This window comes from Manis javanica, chromosome 8 (genome assembly GCF_040802235.1).
Source record: "Manis javanica isolate MJ-LG chromosome 8, MJ_LKY, whole genome shotgun sequence".
Classification (NCBI taxonomy): domain Eukaryota; kingdom Metazoa; phylum Chordata; class Mammalia; order Pholidota; family Manidae; genus Manis; species Manis javanica.
The window spans coordinates 108407214-108423681 of NC_133163.1; the positions used below are offsets into that span (position 1 = coordinate 108407214).

The 16468-nt window shown below is 36.5% G+C and overlaps 1 protein-coding gene across 4 annotated transcripts in view; it reads right to left on the reverse strand.

Moving 5' to 3' along the window:
* SLTM (SAFB like transcription modulator) overlaps positions 1-12765 on the reverse strand; it is a 41490-nt gene extending 28725 nt beyond the window's left edge. For 2 of the 4 annotated variants that reach the window (XM_017669419.3, XM_017669417.3), the window contains exons 1-3: positions 11552-12765; positions 10504-10591; positions 263-348 (exon numbers count right to left, since the gene is read on the reverse strand). In XM_017669419.3, coding sequence (XP_017524908.1) covers positions 263-348; positions 10504-10591; positions 11552-11713 — 336 coding nt within the window. In that variant the 5' untranslated portion in view covers positions 11714-12765. The remainder of the gene's footprint in view (positions 1-262; positions 349-10503; positions 10592-11551) is intronic. The other 2 variants (XM_017669420.3, XM_017669418.3) reach the window with 1 other exon arrangement.
* Between the last annotated feature and the right edge of the window lie 3703 nt (positions 12766-16468).

The following is a 16468-nucleotide window of genomic DNA, read 5'->3' on the forward strand; positions in this document are numbered from 1 at the left end:
TCAATTGTCCTGTAGCTGTTCCTCTGGCTCCTGTGCCTCAGATTTCTACGTAAAGGCCTGGGCAAACATTATTTTTAGCTTTATGTTTCATTTAACTTATTTAAATAAAATGTATTATAGATCCCAACTATTAATTGGCAATATTACACAAGTCTCTATTTTACCTCCATCATTATCTATTGTTCAAGTAAAATGCATGAGTTCATCATGCAAAATACTAGGCTCAAAAAAAACATCTTAACCTGAGTATTTAACACTTTACCTTGACAAAAGCATCATCTTCCACAGAAGCATCTCCACTCAACTCATCTGCTTCCTGTTTTTTACCTGCGGAAGAAGGAAAATGGGCTAACAACCAATACTTTATTAATTTAAGAGCAAAAAACATTCGATTGTTAACCCTGCAGTATCACTTTCTACTCCCAAATCATCTGACAAAGCTAATGCCAACTTCTTATAAAATACCTGCTCACAGCCATTCCAAACAAAAGAAGCCTTATTACCAATGTCATGCCATTTCCCTAAAATAAACTGCAAATAATCAGGCCTATATATATAAACCTATTGTCGTAACTGACTTGACATATATGCTTGCCTTTACACCACTCAAAATCTTTAATCTTCAGTTCCCTCAGAAGTAGCAGCACCTTTCAATGGTATTCTAACTGTATATACAACCAGATGTCTGTATGCTAAATTCAACACTCAAATCCCCCACCAAAGCTGTCCCTAAGTTCTCTTCAACAAGATTTCTCTGAAATAAAATGCTCATACTTGAAGCTACACCTTACAACCCATCAGTTGACCACATATTGTCCTGTATTCAAATACATCTATCTCTCTTCACAGTATGAAGAAGAAATTCCTTAAGTACAGTAACAGCTTTTATGCTTATTTTGTATTGCTCCAAAGGCCTAAATAGACATCATGCTGGGTACTTAACATAATCACTGATTCGAATGATTTAAGGCAAGTAGAAATTACTTCAGACTGAAACTGTTAATAGCTTCCAGATTGACTATTGTCGTCCCCTACCCAACCCTCATCTTCAAAACCTTACAGATTGGTGGCTGGAACTTTAAATGTGTTTTCTACACTTAAAAAAAAAAGTTTTCCGAAGAGCCAATGCTAAAAATTTGTTTCCAGTCTAGTCCACAAAAACCTACTTAACAACCCCTAATATATCAGAAATGTTATTAAAAATACAGCTGCTGGAACTTTAGTATTAAAAAAAAATTTTTTTAATTCCTTATTTTTAAATGTGAATGGATGTTCCTTCCTGAGCCAACTAATCAATTTTTCCCTGTGCCTAAAACAGGAACTGCCCTGTACCTATCTCAAGTTTCTGTGATCCCTTGGATAGAGATTAGCTATGAGGTACCTATGAAAAAAAGTTAGGATACCTTCCTTTCCTTAGTCTCCTCACCAGCCCTATCCATCTACTTCCAATTTGGAACCTTTTCCAGAAATCCATGATAAAAAGGGAAACAAGGTATTGGTTCTGCCAGGTATATGAAAAACTAGATTAAGTTGGAGATTTTGCTTCTACCCACTGAGGTTAAAGAGGATTTGTTCCTTGCCCTGAGGGCTGTTGGAATTAACAAAGAAACAAAGTACTGAGCTTAGTGTGGACTTCATTCCCTATTTGCAAAGTCAGTTGCTTGTACTTTCGGGCAAGTATCAATTAGAATTACTACAAGTTCAATGACTAAGAAAACCTGTTCATTTAATATTTTAATCTATTTTAAAAAATAAGATGTTCCTTCCCTGAAAAAAGAAAACAGTATTAGGTGAGAAAAGGCTCACTAAATTCTTCCATATTTAGTGAGAGAAAGTTCCATAATATAAAAACCTGCAAGTTGCTACTTTTTAAAGAAGTAAGCTTTTTTAACACATAGGACGCCCCCACCCCACCCCACTTCCTACACACACCAAATATCCTGCAGAGTTGAGTTTCGGGGGGAACTCCTTCAGATCATTTCAATGCTATTAATATAAGTAAGTTAAAAAAAAATTCAATTGATTTTGGGCAGGCAGTCACAATTTTACAAAAGAGAAAATGAGCCTGAGAGGTTAAATAGCATACCCAAAGTAAAGGGCACTGTCAGAAATGGAAGCCGAGGCTTCTCATTTCCAGTCCTGAATTCTCTCTACTATATCTTACTATGACCTACTTACAAGACATTATCCTAAAAAGGAGTGGTTAATTCAATTTAAAGATAATATTATCTTTGAAATGGCAGCCTTCAGCATAATGACAAACCACATACACTCAGCACATTGCTCTATTTTCCTTCAAGGAAAATCACCCCAGCAGTCACCATCACGGATCCATGAGCAAGACACTAGGAAAAATGCTTCACATACTTTACTATGTTTATTTATTCTGTACTCATAACTATTCTGAAACTACTATCCTCATTTACAAAAGAGGAAACTGATGCTGAAAAGTTAATCAGATTACAAAGCTGGTGCAAGCAGTGCTTTTTTTTGATTTAACCTTGCCTATTTCCACTCCTCAAACTCGCAAAACCATTAGATCTTTGAATAGCTAAAATGTGCTAGTTGCTAAAAATGTTACCTTTTAGTGTAAATAGAGGCTCCAAAAGCCACATCTATGAAACTTTTAATTGTAAGACTCGCAGAGATTATGTAACTTGCCTCATGACAAACAGGCAACAAGAGGCAGAGGTACACAAAAAGGTCCGACTTTGCTATCTCTTACTGTTTTTAATAGCTGTATCACACTGAAGTACTAGACATTTAATGTGTCATCGGTTTATAAACAAAAATCATGAGGACAAGATTTTCAAACATACAATGATGAAACTGTAGGAATAACCTGATAGGTATACAGTGTTTTAAGAAAACTGAAACTTTACATACTAGCTTTTGATTGTTTCCATAATCTTTAACTTTGGGCTTGTTTTACACGCTGAAATAGAAACTATATTGTAATTTCTTCCTTTATGAAAAAAGAATCACTCCTCCCCCATACCAAATAGAACTCACATCTTAAAAAGCTTTGATGTTCATCATCTAGCCCAGAACCTACTATGATGCTAAACAGTGAGCAGATCATGAAGCCTTATGTATTTCCTAACTGATAATAAAATAAGTCCTGGTTGGATGCTAGCAGTAAACAACATTTAGGTTTCCTCTTGGCCCTCACTGAGACAAAGATTAGGAGATGACAAGCCAGTCAAACTAGCATCTTGTGCTATCCCATGCTGTCAGTAAAGACTGTACACTCCCAACTTTAATGATGCTACAACGTACATCTATGGGTTCCTAACTTTTATGATGTCACAAATTTAAATCGTAACTAAATGAGAAGTAATGTAGAAAAACAAAATCCCCTTTAAATTCCAACATGCAACACCACCTTCAGCACATTTTTGCACATCAGTAACCATTTATATTCCCATCTCCCATTTAAGCCTGTGCTAGCAAAATTGCTACAGCAATTAATCAACTAATCTTTTGTCCTTCAAGGAATCTAGCATGTGCTGCAGAAATGTGAACTGGTCCCAAAGGAAAGTAGCATGACCAGGAAGAAGGAGCCAGCTGAAAGTCTAATACAGACCGAATCCTGACCTTAATGCTTGGAGAAGCAAAACTAGAAAATAAAATGAGCAGTAAAGATAATCTGAATTAACAAAATAAAAATATGGAAGCAAAAATAACTTCTCACATCTTTTAATGATCATAGTAGTAACATATGGCTATTTTTAAATTACATAAAGTACACTGCAATGCTCTTTGCATGATTTTGGGTCTAGAGAAAAATGGCAATGTTAAAAATGTATATACCAAAGAAAGATGACACTAGAAACACTTCCTTATTTACGCAACAAATATTTGTATAGTTCCACAAATACTTAATTTTCAGAATTAAGCATAATTCAGAATTTTCAGACTTCAGGAAAGTATATGGCATATATACCATTTATTAATTTAGACCTCTGAGTGGCTTCAATCACTGAAATATTTTTGCAATGAAATATATGCATATTCATGTCAAATGGTATAAATCAAGACTACAAATAAATCAAGACTACAGATAACTTCACTTCTGCCACCTAAGAAAAAGCTTTCAGTTTTCAGAATGTCTGTATTTCAGAATTATTAACAAAGGATCCTGGATCATTCATTGCTTTTCTCCTGCAAAGGCAAACTGGTCTTTATAAGGGCTTACAATTTTCCTTTTCAAGTTCAGAAATACCTCCCCAAATAAAAACAAAAACAAAGTCCACTTAATAAGTAGATACTAATTTTGCCAAAAAATCTTTGTGGCTTGAGAAACTTTCCCCTTAAACATTTACAGAAGCTATAAAACAGAAAACGTTTAGTCATAACATTTCTGTTGGCGAAGAGGGGAGAAGAATCAGATTATGAGCCAAACTGAACATTAATGTTTCCAGCAACCTCCCCTCAGTTGCATCCAGTATCTTAAAATAATCAGACTGTGCTTTGTGTTAATTGGTTACGTATGTGTTTCAGCCTCTCTTCTATTAAACTGGTATTTTACTAATGAAATCATTTTTCTAAAAGAAAATCATTTTTCTAAATCATTTTCTAACAGTCACTCAGTAGCTCATCTTACTATTTTTTAAAAGCTACTAAAAAAAAAAAATTCACTCATAATAAATCTGAAAAACACCAAAAGAATATTTTTAAAAATCTCTGTCATCTCGGGTAAGATTCCTCAAGGGAGGAACAACCTAAGACAGGCACAGTTGCAGGGGGGCCATCAGGTGAGAAATTGGGGATCAACAGAGGTGAAGCTTAGAACCTCACCCCCCCTTTTTTGAGAAAAATCTTCTGCATCCGTGGATGTTTTGTTGCCCTTGTCTAGCTTGGATCAATACTTAGTCTATAGGCACAGACCTGATCATCTACATTTGCCCTCTTACAGCACTAAACTATGTTTTCTACCTTTATCTTGCATCTATCTACCACTTCAGCATTTTATTAAAAAATAAATAAAAATAATAATAGTAATAATAATAAGGGAGAAATGTGGGATTCACATATAAATCAAGTATAAAAATCAAACGAATAATTGTAATTGACCTGATTGTTTATAGTTCATGATGCGTGATCAAAACCGAAAGTTTCTGTGATGACTGCCCTTGCACTGTTCACCATGTAAGAACTTACTATGTAAGAACTTGTTCACCATGTAAGAACTTGTTCGTTATGCTTCAGAACACTGGAGACTTGAGAATTAGGCTTGGGGTTGATTAATGATTGTGCATTGAGTCCCCTATACAGAATTTTATTGTTGTTAACAACCATATGATCAATAAATATGAGAGATGCCCTCTCAAAAAAAAAAAAATCTCTGTCATCTGAAGATAACACACACACACACATGCATACATGAGATTTGTGTGAAAAAAGAAAAAGTAACTGAGTTCTTTATAGGTTACTTTTCTATCGTATCAAAAAAAAACAATTGCTTAACAGTGTTATTGTGAGAATCAAATAAAGCAATGTAAAAGTTTTTTGAAAACTGTAAAGTATATTAAACAATTTGCAAACCGAAAGGCAGAGAGAGAGGAACGAAAACGATGCTAATTTGCAAGCTCCAGTCTAGAGCAGCCTGCATGAGAATCACCTGAGGAGCTTTTAGAAAATACTGAAGCAGGGGCCCCCATCAGAGCGACCAAAACCAAACTTCCAGATGGCAGGAACCTGGTATCTGTATTTTTAAAAAGTCAAATAAATCTTTTGTGGAGAACCACAAAATAACTGAGCATAAAAGCCAGAATGAGAAGAATATAAAAGGAACTTTGTTTTTAGATTTCCAAGATTAGAGAAAATGTAAATTCTTTAACAGAACATGTATGATGTGAACCTATGGGGGAAAAACATTCTTAAACATTAACATCCTATGAATACATGCACATGTATTACACACCTTAGATCAACAATGTGTTACTTGTGATAAATTCAGGATGGTGGAATTATGGGTGATCTTTACTTTTTTTTGTACTTTAGATTATCCAAATGTTAAAATGAAAACAGTTCACTTTAACAATCTAGAAAACAATACTGCAAAGCCATAATGCAAATTACTATTCCTGGGTACCAGGGACTGCCATGTAATGCTAACTCAGGCTGTACAATTTATGATGTGAATGGTTAACTCCTCGAATTGCACAAAATCAAGGCCCTTTCATTGTAGTATGTGAGAACTATAGTACATCTGATTAAAGAAATCAGTAAATTCCACCCTTAACACCTAAACCGTTGTTTGACCTCTTCATTCAAGTCATTTCTGATGCCACCAACTAATAATGATTTCTTTTTCCTCTAATTCCTGGACAGCCACACATTACATGAGTTCATGATTGAGGAGATAAAGTCTGAAGTGCTCTGAGCCTGATGCAGAACGTCTAGAAGATGACTGACTTGGGAGAAGCACACTGTCTTAAAGTGCCAGAAAAGTTTACCTACATTGACACACACTACACTTGACTCAATAAAATAGCTGAAGAAAGCACTAAAGTGCTTTGATGATAAATACCCACCATACACAACTGCATAAGGCAGATGCAGGTTTTAAAGGCTGAGGTAAAAAGGGTCTGATTTTGTGAAAAGAAAATCACATACAAAACATCTGAGGCTAGACAATATTCCAACAGAAGTTATGAGGCTTTGCAACATAGCAACAACTTTGTGAGGAATAAAAAGATGTTGGAATGATTCATGTGTTGCAAAAGTTATGCACACTTTACATATCAGTGTCTAAGGAGAAGCCACTAGTGCTGTTGAGAAAGGCAATTTTCAAAAAAAGACTGTTAGTAAAATAATAAAGACTACTAATCTCCGATATACCTGCTTCCTACAAAGAAACATGCAATTCAAATAAGCACCAAAAGAGATATTTTTAAAAGCAGTTGTACATTTAGCAAGAATTTTCTGAGCACCTATTATGCACCAAGCACTGTGTCAGGCATTACAGAGAAGATGTATATAAAAGATACCTTACCCTCACAAAGCTTTTAGCACAATGGGTACCCAAAAACATCTATGGTAATTCTGTCCCCAAAGCCCTACTCATTGTACAGTTCTGATTGGTTTCCTTAACCCATCCAAATATACTGCAAGTTTGAAAAAAAAAAAAAAAAGACTACAGTTACAGTACACTTTGATACTATATTATATTAAATGCATTTCATGTGTTTTATGACTATATTCTTGTTTTAAATTTTAGAAAACTTTACACAGTAAACATATAATTGATTATATTATCTCTAGTATTTTCCACACAAAAGTAGGTACTAGATGTATGGATAAACCTATAATCCCAAATTATACTTGTTTCTATAGGGGGGAAAATCAGATTTTAAATAGCAGTTTGAAACTCTGTTAAGGCTTCATGTACTACAAATGAGTTTCAAAACCAGTAAGCACAGCACTATATATAATTCTGAATACTAAATTGATGAACCACATAAAACAACTTTTGTTGAAGTTGAGGTTACTTTAAGATTTAAAATCCAAAAGAATATGATATTCCACTGTCAGGGGAACCAAAAGAAACTTTAAATCTATAACCTCTAAAACAAGCTAATGAAAAGTTAGCTCTACCTGTTTAACCACTTTAACACACACCCAAATAATATGATAGTAAATCTCACTAGTGAAGCTTTTTTCTAGGTTACTTATTAAATAGTCCATAGCACAGTATAAAGACTCAGAAAGGAATACCAATTTAAGCTACAAACTGTTTTGCCATATTAACTGTATGCAAACAGTTTTATAAATATGTTGATCATGAACATTAGAACCCATTATAACATTATCAACATTTATTACAAGTTTGTGCTTATAGTAACTGCATTCTTAAAATATAATATTCTTAAAAATGCAGATCCCTTTTCCTTTAAGCTGGCTAAACATTACCATTTTCATACAAAAAATTTTAAGTGACCCTGTATTTATAAGAAAATAAGCTTAATATTTCACTTAAGTAATTTTTCAAGACTCACGAAGCTTCTCTCTTGCTTTCTTAACATCATTTCCCTTTTATTTTCTACTTGAAGATTACCATAGGATGTATTTTCCTGACAAGGTACTGTATGTTGTATCTTAATGATGTGTACATGACTGCCTTTAATATCCCTTTCTTTGCTCTTGTCTTTTTCTAGTATCTGTCTGAAAGAATATTTATATTAAGGATCTATGAGCTTTCCTCTTCTTTATACATCTATTCTAGTTGAAGACAGCATTTTTCTTCTGGCTCCTGGCTATATGTAATTATTAAATTTCAGAACTGAAAAAGGCTTACAGATGTTCTAGTAAAATTTCCAATTTTACAAAAAAGGAAACAGACTCACTGACGGAAAGGTGGTATGACCAAGATGAAGTTGTTTTCAAGGCAGACACAGCAAACTGAAGTAAGATTTGGCAAAAAATTTAATGCAGCTAAATTTAGCAGCTAGACTGAAAAACTGACATCACATTAAATAATATTGAACCCTTGATTTAAAAAAAATCTATTAGCTGGTATTTTTAAAAAGTTTCCTATTCAAACTGATTTGTAAAAATTATCCTTAAACTTAAAAAAATCTTACTTATAAGCATCTTAATTGGAAATAAATTCAAACTAGCTTCTTAGTTTGGGATTTACATTATGTTCTTTGTAATTCATAGCATTTTCAGAACAATGATAAATGAAATTCAAAGAAACAAGAGCTATTTATCATGCATGCCCTAGAATGAGTCTCATAATATACTCAGTGGTAGCCTGCTACAACAGATGATTAAATGTTACGATTTCTAACTAAAGACTACAAGAAACCTTAATATCAGTTATGGAGAATTTAAGTTGAAGTATCCTTATAATCCATATAAAAGAAAAAATTAACATACTGAGGGTATATATATGTATATATACACACACTGAAAAAGTTCTTAAAATTCTATATTGCTGAAATTATTTCTAAGGGTAAGATCAATGAAATTCCTAGTAACTGAAAAAGAAAGGGATACACAGAGAAATTGCAAGTAGATGAAAATGAATCAATCAAATGGGGTTTACTTTAGATGCTAAAATAATCAGCTAAAAAAATTGGGGACTATGATTAATACACAGCCTCTGCCAAACTATCACAACATACTAAATAAATGACACGAATCAAAATTCTGTAAGATACATAGTTAATTCCTGATGTACTTATTGCCAAATTTTTTACGCTTCCTCATTTTGAAATAGCCTCTGGTTGGTCAGCAGAGGCTTCTCAGCACGAGCTTCTCTAAACACAGGGAAACGTCTCAAAGTGACACACTGAATCAGAGTTGCATTAAAAACAACAGGCCTTTAAGATAACTTTGTTACTCTTCTAAACTCCATTTCCATATCTGCTGTTCCCATCCCACCCAGGAAATGCGCCCTTTTCAATTTCCTTGGGCACACTGGAGACTCCTGGAAACCCACTAAGACTCAAAGGGTGAGAGGCATCAAGATCACCCTGGTCCTAACATCCAGACTGCTGGAAATCAAGCTTTAATATTCCCTGCTTTTCAAGGTGAATCCATTCAATCCTTTTACTCCAGTTGCAGTCTATCTGGTTTATGGCAGACAGAGTAGCATTCGAATCACTTAAAGTAGTAAAGAGAGTTGTATTTTTAAAATGCTCCAACTGTCCATGATGCATTCGGCATGGAACTTGTAGGGCAGGTACCAGGATCCGGATACCCACGTCATATCTACCCTTGCCACTGTCCTTACGGGAGGGAGGAATTTGTATTTACTTAAGTAAAGACTTCACTTACCAGAGCCTTTTAAAAATATTTAAGTCTCATATACATTGTCAAAATGTTAATTTTAAACCACTTTTACTTATTCACTAAATCACCACATCCTGGAAACATATTCTGGCCTAGTTTAAAGTCATAAAATAAAAATCTTTAACATATCCCTGTAACTAAAAAAATGTTTAAAAGCTAATTAATCACGGATTTTCACTACCTTGTTAGTATGATTGGTGAGGTCTTTTTGAATTTCACTGAAAATTATAATGTATAATGGCATAAAGGCAAATTAAGTTCACCAAATCAAACAAAATACTAAATATAAAGGTTACAGAATTTTAATATACTAGAGAAAACAGCAAGGAGCCAAGGTGAAGGATTTGGTAGGAAATCCATCAAATACTCTGCCAATTGTGGTGCAAGGTAGACACGTATTAAGCTGTATTTTATTTTTCACACCATGAAAGAAGAAACATTATGAAACTTGACTTTGTAGTTTTTTCGGGAGCAATGAAGAACTGGTCTCACTTTCAGGTCAGCTTCAGCCAAATCTTAAGGGCTACAAGTCACCCAGAGCCTGGCAACAGTTAACTTATCTTCCTTGACCCAAGAAGGCAGAGTGCCAGAGGGAAATAGCAAAGAGTAGCACTATATAAACAGGGCAAGTGGCACAAGAGCAGAGGCAAGTTATATAACCAAAATATATTTTAAAATATGTTCGTAACTCATAACAACCTTTGCCTTTGGTTGGTTTCTTGTTTGGAGTATCAGTTGAAACAGTTAATTCAATATTATCTGGATCGCCTCCTTCCTCTTCAATAGCCTACATTAGAAAGAGAAGTTAATATGCTACACAATCTATCTGAACTTATTCTATAAAAACGAATTGAAAAAATACCAAACCTCGGGCCTCAAGACATCAGAATTACCATTCATTTCATGAACCAACTTCAAAAAAGAGCAATTAAACTACGAGTGAGAGAAACTTTCAGGGGGAAATATCATTAGGTATCAAAACCACATGGAGTTTTATATTCTGCCAAGTCGATATAATTAAATATCGCATATTACACTGAGCAAAAGTCTACACATTCTCGACTGCATTAAAGTTGCGAGCTACAGAAGAAAGTAACTAAAAGGAGCTTTCCTAATTTCTATAATGCAAACTTATTTCTCCTCTACTATAATTCCAACGCTCACTCAAATAAACCAGAAAGATTATCAGGGATGAAAAAGCAGATTACTACGCTGCTGCAAAAACTGAAAACCCAGCGCAAAACCCTCTCTCTTGCCCATCCATCAACTGCCACTACCAATACCCCCCCCCCCCACCAAGATAGGGGGAAACGGTTGGGCACAATTAAACGGTAACTTCGCAGAAGTCACCGAAGTAAACAGTCCCTCCGAGGCCAGGAAACGCACGCGCTCACCATCGGTAAAGGCAGGGGACCGAGCGCCTCCCGCGTCTCCACGGTCGCCGTTGGGAGGCCGCGCCGGCCAGCCGCAACCGTCGCAGCCTGCCGGGGACGTCCCGCGGGAGGCAGCGGCGCGCACGGCTGCGCCGGCCGGTCCCGAGCTGCTCGCGGGCCTCTGGCAGGCCCCGGGCGCGGGCAGAGGCACCGCGGCAGGGTCCTCGCCCTCCCTGTGCGCGCGGGCGCCGCCCGAGGCCTCCGCCCTGCACCGCCCCGTGGGCCCCGGCGGCTTCGGCGGCCGAGGCTGCCGCGGAAGAAGGGGCTCCGAGGCGCGGCCTAAGCTCCCTTTCCCGGACCTCGCCGGGCCTCACCTGCTTGAGTCGGGAGATCAGCACAGTCTTCACTCCGGTGATGTCTAAGTTCCGCCGCTTCAGCTCTGACTTGAGATCGATGACCCGCAGATCGGTGATCTTTTTACCTTCCGCCTGACCCGAGGCGGCCGAGGCTGCCACAGCACCGGTAGCGGCAGCCATTTTAGAAGAGCAGCGCGCTGCCGAGGCAGCGAGTGGGCTGCAGGGCGGCGGCAGCAGCGCCAACTTCGACCCAGGCCTCAGAGCCGCCGGCGCCGTGCAGCCTTGCGCACAATGAGCCGCTGGCCCCGCCCCCTGCCCGACACCCCAGCGCAACCTGCAGCCGCAGCCAGCACCCGGATGACGGCCGCGCGTGCGCACTGGCGCGAGGGACGGCACCGGGTGCGCTCCACCGAGCTAGCCTGGCTACTTGGGCGGTGCGGTCCCTGGCGTGGGCTGTTAAGTCTGGCCGGTCCAACCGCACCAACGTTCGCCGCGCCGCCGTTCCCCCGCGGCTTAGTTAGCCATTTTCTGGCAACGTCTCGAGTCTTTAGCAACAGTGTCCTAGGCAGGCATTACATGGCATAAATAGTTCGCGTGTTACTCAACACAAACCAAGGGGCGTGTGCGCGCCCTGAACCTCTTCCAGGTAAATACTTTATCAGTTCTAATGAATAATCGAAAAAATGTGATCAATGTGCACTAATGAACTAGGTTCCCCAAGTTTCATTCAAAAGCCCAGAAAGAAACCGTAGGGAGGTTATAAGAATATAGAAGAGTACAAAGTTCTAGAAGAATTATAAGAATGTGAAAGGCTGGCCTGTGTGACTTGTCCCACTAGCTGTCTCAGAAGAAAATACGACTTCAGCTCAAGGAGTGTTTATTCTGAAGTTGCCCCGCTCAATGGAAAAACATGACAGCTTCCCTTCTGCACTGACCTCAGTTTACCATCCTCTCCGGTGGACCTGATGGCTCAACTTGAAACTGTTCACTGAATGAACTTGTAAGTACTTGTTACCATTCTCAAATGCTGTGTTCAGTTTTGCCCATCCCAGTCCCTCAAAATTTGGGATCCCAAGAACAATGACCATCTTCTTACAGGACTGGTCTGTACAAGTGAGTACCTATTTGTAACTTTAGCCAGTATTAATCATCACAGCATAAGTATTTATGGAAAAAAAAACTATTAAGAACAAACTGTTTATGACTCACCATTAGCTATACTGGCCTTTTCTGGTTTTAAACTTTAAATCGATGAGGTCTATCTTACTGTAGGGTGCTTCTTCTGATTGACTAATTGGAGAAAGAGGAGAAAGAAAAACTGGACATTATGAAATACTTGACATTCATTTGGATAGTTCTTTATGATTTATAATGCATTTTGACATGCAATAATTCCCTTATCCTTCAGAACTCTGTGAGGTAAACCTCTTTGAGGCTTAAAGAGATGAAACGGCTTGTCCATAGATGGTATGTGGGCAAACTGGTGCTCAAATATAGGTCTCCTGCCTGATTCCAAGTCCAGCTCTACTACAGCTTGATTCACAGTCATAGAACTTTGGAATGCAAAAGACCTTTAAAAATCATCTGATGCAATTCTCTCTTTCTCTCTTAATAATTGAAGATTGTAAGAAATTTACATAAGGACCCACGACTAATTATTGGCCAAATTAGCACTAATCATTAGATGTGGTTCCAGTGTCTTTCCCACTCAGACGCTGTGCTCCCACCTTCTGTAGACACTTGTAAAGATGGGTTATTCCAAACGAAACGTTGTGTTATATTTGAAGTAAGTGACATTTTCTTTGTCTTAAAAAAAATCTAGTAATGAATTTGTCTTAATATGGAAATTGTACCTTCTGATCCGATGCCCTTGAGAAGGACACCTCATCACCTGCCAAAATGCCAAGAATGTTTAGCCTGAATCTCAGTATGAGAAAACAATAAAACAAGTCCACTTGTAGGACATTCTACAAAATAACTACAAGCGATTCTTCAAAAACATAAAAACATAAAAGTAAAAGCAGTAGAGCAGTTCTAGAATAAAAATAACTAAAGATACATGATAACTAAATTTCATGTGTGGTTGTTTGGATCCTGGATCAAAGCACAAAAAAAGCTGCTAAATGGTCAACTGAGAAATTTGAGACAATGGGAAGATATGAGTGTGTATTAGATTGTGTTATTGTACAGATGTTAAATATATGGAATGTTAAATCATGGTAATATAGAATGTCCTAGTTCTTAGGAGATTACTTGCTGAGGTTCTTAGAATTAAAATATCATTATATCTGCAATTTACTTTCATATGGTTGAAAGAGAGAACATGAATGTGCCAATATGTTACCAATCAATAAAGTCAATGTAGCAAAATGTTAATAACTGGGGAAACAAATGTTACCAATCAATAAAGTCAATGTAGCAAAATGTTAATAATTTGGGAAACAAATGTTGCAAAATGCTAACAATTAGGAAATCTAGATGAAGGGCATAAGGTTATGTACTGTTTAAACTTCTTTATAAGTTTGAAGTTATGCAAAATAAATTGAGAGAAACCCATACATCAGTCTAATTTTTTTTATAATAGAGAAAAAGTAAAATGAAAAGGTTTTCACTTTAAGATACAGGATATTTAATTTTGTCATTTAACCTATGATTCTTGGTATTTTTTAACTGCTTATCTAAATCACCTTTAAATGAATATTTAGTGTAAGATAATTTTCTTATTTTCATTTTTATATGAAATATATTTAGGTGAAGGAACATGATTCACTTATTTCTACATCAAGAACACTGCTCAAAAAATGATAACCTATATTTTATGTATAAAGTCTTTTGCCATTTACTGAGCACTTCTATACTCATTATGTAATTTTGTCTTTATATAAGCTCATCGTTAAATATCTATTGAATAGTTACTATCTTTCAGGCATGCCAAACTCTAGAAAGATAATTACCTATTCTGTTTTATTCACCATTGTGTGGATTCCTAACACAGTATAGACAGACAATAAATACTGATTGCCTGAAGACTGGCCTGCCCATCATAAAGCTCACACTGATGGCAGGCTAAGACATTAATCAATGTTAAAAACATATAAAATTGCAACTATAGCTAAGACAATGAAGGAGAGACACGGTGCTCTGAAAACCTATACTAGGAAATTTTAACCCTTGTAGGGATAGATAGAATGATCCTTATTTTATGGAAGAGAAATGGCAACTATTCCAAGAGCATAGAATTAGTAAATGGAAGATCCAGGATGATTCCGAATTCATTGCACTTTCAAAACTATAACATCTTGTTTTCCATCCCAAACTTTATTTGCCTCCCAAAGAAACTTTTCTTCCTTCCTCCTAAAGCTAAGCCCCAATTTATATTATTCACTCCATTTATGTTAAGAGACCTTAATCTCTGCTTATCATCTTCCTGTCCTTACTCCTACTTTTAACAGGCTTTAAAACTTTTCCTCTCTGGAAATATCTTCAGATATTTACTGTTGGCAACAGCTGCATTATTGTGTCCTTCTCCTAATGGCATGTGTATAGCTTCTGGTAATAACAGCAGGTAAATCAGATAAACGCCCCTCTGAGTATAACAAAAATGCTTAACAATATATAAAGTTCATATCTTCTATTTCCTTACTGATTTTCTGTCTGCTTGTTATTAGTACTGTGAGAGGTGTATTAAAAATTTCATACCGAAATATGTATTTGATTTCTTTTTGGAACTGTCAAATGTCACTTTATGTATTTTTAAAGGCTTTGTTATTAGGTACATACAAATATATAATTGTTACATAATCTTTATAAAGAAAATGAACCTTTTATCTTGAGTGTTTTTTTCCTTCTTAATTTAAATGCTGTATCAGCTTTCTCTTGACTAGTGTTTACAAAGTATGTCTTTTTCTAACTTTTGCCTTCAAACTTTTTGTATGTTTTTAAATGTGCTTTTCTAACTACCATACAGTTGGGTTTTTAAAAATCCAGACTGACAATCATCTCTTTTACCTGAATATTTTATCAATTAATACTTAGTGTAAGTATATTTAGGTTTCAATGTATTACTTGGGGCTCTCTAGAGAAACAGAACCAATAGGTTATATATATATATATATATATATATATATATATATATATATACACACACATATATGTGTGTATACACACACACACACAGAAGTTTATTATAAGGACTTGGCTTACACAAGTATAGAGGCTGAGCAGTCCCTAATATCTGCCATCTACAATCTGGAGATGTATCTTGGTGTATGGTTTTAAAAAATGTATCTTACTTGGACTTTGTTGCACTTCTTGAATCTTTGGATCAAAAAGATTTCCTGGCTTTACACCGAGGAAAGCCAGTGGTGTAATTCCAATCCAAGTATGAAGGTCTGAGAACCAGAGATACATCAATGATAAAAATCCCAGTCCAAGAGCCAAAAGCTGATGTCCCTGCTCAGGCTTGTGATCTGAAGCTAGTCCTCTCCTCAAAGATAATATTAGGAAAATATGACCTTGGATTAGAAAAGTCCATTTATAAAGACACAAAACACACTAACCACAAAGGAAAAGATTGATATAGTTGGCTACATTAAAATCAAGAACTTCTGCTCATCAGAAGATACCATTAAGAGAGTAGAAGACAAGCCATGGAGTAGGAGATATTTGTAACACAAATAACCAACAATGGTCCCTATTTTATTTTTTGATATCATTAATACACACTTACATGAGCAACATTGTGGTTGCCAGATTCCCCCCCATTATCAAGTCCCTACCACATACCCCAGTACAGTCACTGTCCATCAGCCTAGTAAGATGCTATAGAGTCACTACTTGTCTTCTCTGTGCTATATTGCCTTCCCCGTGGTCTCACTCCCATATTATGTGTGCTAATTGTAATAATGCCCCTTTTTCCCCTTAGTCCTCCCTTCC